Consider the following 5,612-nt stretch of genomic DNA (forward strand, 5'->3'; position numbering starts at 1 on the left):
ATGAGGAGGCCGAGGACAACCAGCCACCGCTGCAACAGGGCTTGCCTGTGTCTCAAGGGCACCACACCTGCCGGCAAGAAACGCCCAGAGAGCTGCTGATGAGGGCAAAGCAGATGAGGAGCCAGGTTGTCAACCTGTTCTCTGCGGCCCCTAGCTGGCGTACCACTCACCTGCGTGTGCTGCATCGTCGGCTGAGGCAGCAACATCAGGCTCATCGCGCGGCTCAACCGTAAAGCCAGGTGAGTTCTCCAACATAGGCGTGAAAAGGCAAACCTCATAATGCCATTGAAAAATTGAAATGGTCGCCCTTGATAAAAAGGATGCAAGGCATTTTCAAAAATATTTGTTTTGATTAATACTGAAATCTCCATTGCGGATTTTCACAGGGTGTGTCACAGTAACAAAAGGTTTAGAAACAGTGGAAGAGAGACGTTAAAAAAAGTGTTGCTGGGCAACTTAGTTCCTGATGGGAACGCAAATTCAAGGAGAATACAAAAAACGGCACAAGCACCTGAGCGGGTGTGCTGCTGCATCTCTTTTCCGGGTTCTTTTTTCTTTTGTAATTTTATTCTTAAATAACTAGAAACACAAAATACAAAATGACACTGTTATAACAGGGAATTGTGAAAACAAAACAGACAGAGGTAGGTTTTGCACGAAGACATGTCGTGCCATTTCGACATTTTTGTCCACCCCTGTAGCCAGCTGGGTAGCTAGATTGAAACGTCACAAGAACATTTCATTTCACACTGCAACGGGCACATTGTTCATGTAGTATATTCAGCCAGCATGGAGTAAAGCCAAGACATGGTGTAGCTCAAGGAAATGGTATTACTTTAATGTACTCCATGGTTTCAACTTTGTAAACATCCTCGTGTCACAAAAAAATACAGATAAATGTCAGCCGCTACATGTTCTGCATTCAGATACACCCCATATAATACAACATATCTGAAGTAGTAACAGTGACGAAATATGTCACAATGAGCTGGACTAACGTGCTGCTGTAGCAGGAAGCCTGCAGGACGTGTGTATGTCACATATCACAGCACCTTGAACTACTCTTCAGTATCAGGTACAGTAATGCACTCCATAGCTGTAGCTTAGCATATATAAAGTTACATGGAAGTAGTAGCAAAAAAATATCACAGCAGGAGCCTATGTGGCTAGCCAGAAGTGCTTCATGTAACACTTATTACCCTCTCATTATAAAAGTGGTAAGCATACAAATAAAAAGCATCATGCAAGCCTGACTAGCATTCTGTACTTCGATATAAATGGCAGGAATAACATGACCTAGTTGAAAACAATATGACTAATACTGTTTTTCTCCACGTACAAGGCATCAGCTGTTAGCTGGAGAATTCCCATCAGGCGCCAAATCAAGAGTTAGCTTCACTATATGTAATGTGTAACACAATTCTAAAGCAGCCATCTAGTGATTTCAGGTAGACACTGGATATGGAACCTTGCAAGAAAAAAAATTGGACCTCAGTGCAACAACACAGAGTACAGAAAGAGCAACGCTAGCATGACTGCCACCTAACTCATATGACTGAAACACCCTAAACATATTAATGATACTTGCTAAAAAATACTAAAACATACTAACGATAAAGTTACAAAAATAGTATGCAATTTCTCGTGCACATAACGGAAATAAGGTAACTATTTAATTTCTGCTACCTTCGAGTAACATCTCAAAGTTTAGAGATCACTAAAAAAATATTTAAATGTACAAAACAAGATCAAAGTTATAATGAACGAATAATAATGAATAATAAAAAAATACAAGTAATAAATAATAAAACTTCAAATTTTCTATTGCCTCCTTGCAGCCACTGCCTCCTGCATTAGCTGGCCCAAGAGCTGCGAAAGCTGCCCTACTGGCCGCAGTGCCTCCGCTACTTGGTCAGCCTGCCGCTCCACAGCAGCCACGACCCGCTCAGTAGCTGCAGCCAGCCGGTCTACGCCCTGGCGGATACCACGAAGGAGCTAGAAAGAAATCATTACATCAGCATCCATTCCAGCACAATCGGTCAAGCACCTCTACAGCAAAGTGACCTGCATAACGAAAGAGTAATTATGTTCGGTCGGTTCCTAGTGTGAGGCGTGCTGTGCACAATGTTTACAAAGTGAGCTGTAAAACGGATGAATTTGGTGGTCCCAAGCACTTTAGGTATAAAGGCGCTCAACTGCATGTATGCTCATTCAGATTACCATATGTTCATCAGTTATGGGGACAAGGACAAACACTTTCTATGTTGTTGTCTGTCTGCACCATTGTATCTGTTTTTTGTTGTTGCTTTTCATGTAGTTGTGCAAAGAAATATCAATACCATATGTACTTTTATGCTGTCGAGCCGCCGGAAAGTTAACAGATGGCATAGCAATAAGTTTGGGATTGCAAATGAGCAAGCGACCATGACATGTATCACTGTATCAAAGAATGCTAGGCCCTATGTTGCATTTTGTTGCAAAAGCATGTATTGGACCCTGTATATAAATTGTTATTCAAGCATTGCAAGCTGTCGCACTGCCATTATATGTGATGTTTCCCAGCCTTCCAGAACAAGTTAGCAACTTCAAACTTTGTGGAAATAGCCACAGTTCTGAGTGTATTGTGAGGCAAGGTTTTCCTCTTACTGCCTTAATTACAACCATTGCAGCTCATTAATCAACAGTGTTCTCTTTTTTATGTTTCAATAGTTTATTGAGGTTTGTGTTCTCCATCGTCCTCAATGAACTATGCAAGCTATAGTGTTTCTAAGTGCGGCAAAATAAAGGAAACTTTATGGCGATGTGCAGGCTAAATTTGAACTGTGAGTTAGCTACCGCCTTTGCAAATAATTATGAAGATGAAGGGCCCAGAGCATTTTAGGTGTTTTGCATATGCCACTCAATTTACCCCGCTGCCTTGGGAAAAATGTTTCAGACATGAATATTTTTGTGTGATGGGGGAGAACTATCACAATCAGCATGCGCAATCCGATGTGTGTGGTGCAATTACAGCATATGCGGAAAAATTCATTAGCTAATACTTGAAAGTGGGCGGCCAAGGTTTGAAACGAGTAAGTCATATGAGGCAGTGTTTTAAAACGAGTGATTTAATTACAGGCAACTTGCCATGTTTAGGAAACTGCTCAAAAGAAAGAGCTTTAGTGGAAATAGGAATGTATGAAGCTGTTATTGTGTGATTGATTGCAAGTGTCCCTGTTGTCTAGTCCACCCAGTTATTGCCTGTTGCAGAAATGCTAATGGCAGTGATTACTGTGTTTGAAGCTGTTACATTGTGTTAATGATTGCAAGTGACCGTGTTTATGACCATGTACGTAATGTATGATGATGTTCTCGTCCGTCTCCCTTAGTCTTTTTTTTTTCAGTTCAGCTATTGAAACACGTGTTAGCCATGTATGTGAGTTAGTGACCTGTGCAGCTCATCAAATTGCTAAAAAAATGTTACACCTGTCTACTGTCATTCTATTACGCTCCACCATATAAAGCAGGCAAGGGCACACGCACTTCGTTTGTCTCGTCGTTCTGTACGACGGTTCTGGCGTAGTCGTCCGCGAGCCGTTCAACTAAGGCCTCCCGGTGAGATACCCGACGAGGGCCTCGAGACCGGCGCTGCACCCGGGGTTGGTAGCCTAGAAAAAGTACCACTTTTTAATGAACTAAACGCACACCTACGTTACGTCCAGTGCATTCAAGCTGTGACATTGCAGGATATTTCCTTTTTACTTACTGGTTCTCGCTCCGCCAGGGCCAGCTGCAGGCTGTGCAGTGGCTGGAGGGCTTCGGGGCAGTGGCTCAACAGGGACCACTCCTGGCTGCTGCAGTGCTCCTATATTGGTTATAGAGGGTACATTCACTCAACGGTTAGAGTAGAAATAGTTTGCGTTCCTTATATACGAAACAGATTCCACAAACGGGAAGGCAACAGGGAAGAGCAAAAGCTTACCTTCACGTGAAAGGCCGCTTGTTCCAGCGGTGGTGCCCACAGATTGCGTTTGGACGGTCACCTCCATGGCGGGCTGCATTATGTATAAGATGCGAAGAAGCAGTTTTGTGAAGTTTGCGTAATCTGCTCCTCCCAATATGCAACTAACGTAGGGTTATGACAGCAGAAAAAAATCTCTTGAAATCCCAGTAGTAAACTATCTTGTGCATGCCAGCAGCAAACACATGCCCATAAAGGAAGAAAAACTATATCTGTTATACCAGTGTCACGCAGGCACTTTTGATCTGAATCGATCCCGATCGGGGCAAAATTTCTCTATTTCTATTGCCTCCCTTCGCGGAATGAAGAAAGGAGCCAGTGGCTGTCGTGAAATTCTATCTAAACTGGGCGCGATCGCGAATGAAGCGGCCTGCGTGACTGGGGTATAACACTGCTTACGCGATGCAGTATACACGGCGCAACTACTGTAAATTACTGCCGCGTCCTCCCGTTTTTCGGTGCGTTTGTCAATGGCTTACCTCGTCGAGCGGTTGGTAGAAGGGCTCGCACACTCCGGTCACCGTGGAGGTGCCCACTAAGGCGATGACACGGCCACGAAGGCCGGGCAGACGGCCTCCACCCGTGCCGCTGCAATTACGGACAGCATTGTAAATATCGCGAGCAACAGAACCGCTCCTCGCACTCACCTTTGACTTGCGGAAGCTGCGGCGGCATCTCGGCGGGAAAGAAATACTTCCTTCCGCCAAAACACTTGCCACTGTTCGGCTGTCTTGGCGGCCGGGCCCTCTGTGTTCAGCAGGGCGGCGAGCTCACTCCAAAGCTGCCGCCTCCGCTCCACCGTGCACTCCTGTGTGAGTGCGCATGATGTCCGCACAAGGTACGGATGGCCCTCCATGAACGCCACCAACAGTTCACGTTGGTGTGGCGACACGTGAGGGCCAAGCCTGACGTTCTTGTGAGACGACATTCTGCAACCGACGAAGAGCGATCTTGCAATTGAACTGCGCGCTCCCGCCAATTTGTTTTGGCGTGCGCGATACCACCTAGCGGACTAAACCAAAATATATGCCGCTTAAATTAGTTTTCTGCTCTCGCATGAGATTTCCGAGGCGGATTATATGTTGCAACAGTAAGAATTTTTTTCTTATATTACGCGTTTAATTATTAAAGCATCACAAACATTCTGCACTTAATGTATCGTCCCCGATCGAAGCTCAAACTGGTGACGCAAACTTCCGGGGCTGGGCTCGCTCGTTTATTGGCTGTGCTCTCCCTCCCGTTCTCACAAATCTTGCGGACGGCCTACTTTGTGACGTCGCAGCCAGACCGAACGAGCGGAAAAGCGAGCTGTTTGCGCGATCGCACCCCAGAATTTGCTAAAGCACCATAATATGTCAGACGCATGGGTTTGGTCCTATGGAGACAGGTTTGAAAGCACGAGAACCTGTGGTGACACCGAAAGTCGATTGGATAGAGTATATATATCACCTTGTTTATTAATGGACCTCATAGATATTAAAACGATAAAAGGACCAGATGGATGTAAACCTATTAGTGACCACAATCCTGTCACATTCAAACAGAGGAATGGAAGGGCAACCACATAACACACGATTGTGGCGCGTGGACCCAATATTACTACACGACCAAG

General features: G+C 45.0%; 1 protein-coding gene across 1 annotated transcript; it reads right to left on the bottom strand.

The window, feature by feature from the left end:
• Positions 1 to 813: 813 nt before the first annotated feature.
• Positions 814 to 4,915, bottom strand: LOC129381184 (uncharacterized). The gene is made up of 6 exons (XM_072285081.1): positions 4,648 to 4,915; positions 4,480 to 4,588; positions 3,962 to 4,034; positions 3,746 to 3,844; positions 3,523 to 3,647; positions 814 to 1,995 (listed from the first exon to the last, which is right to left on the bottom strand). Exons 1-6 carry the CDS (start codon positions 4,854 to 4,856, stop codon positions 1,822 to 1,824), a joined length of 789 nt encoding a protein of 262 aa, XP_072141182.1. The 5' UTR covers positions 4,857 to 4,915; the 3' UTR covers positions 814 to 1,821.
• Positions 4,916 to 5,612: the final 697 nt, after the last annotated feature.

The sequence above is a fragment of the Dermacentor andersoni genome, chromosome 10 (assembly GCF_023375885.2).
Source record: "Dermacentor andersoni chromosome 10, qqDerAnde1_hic_scaffold, whole genome shotgun sequence".
NCBI lineage: Eukaryota > Metazoa > Arthropoda > Arachnida > Ixodida > Ixodidae > Dermacentor > Dermacentor andersoni.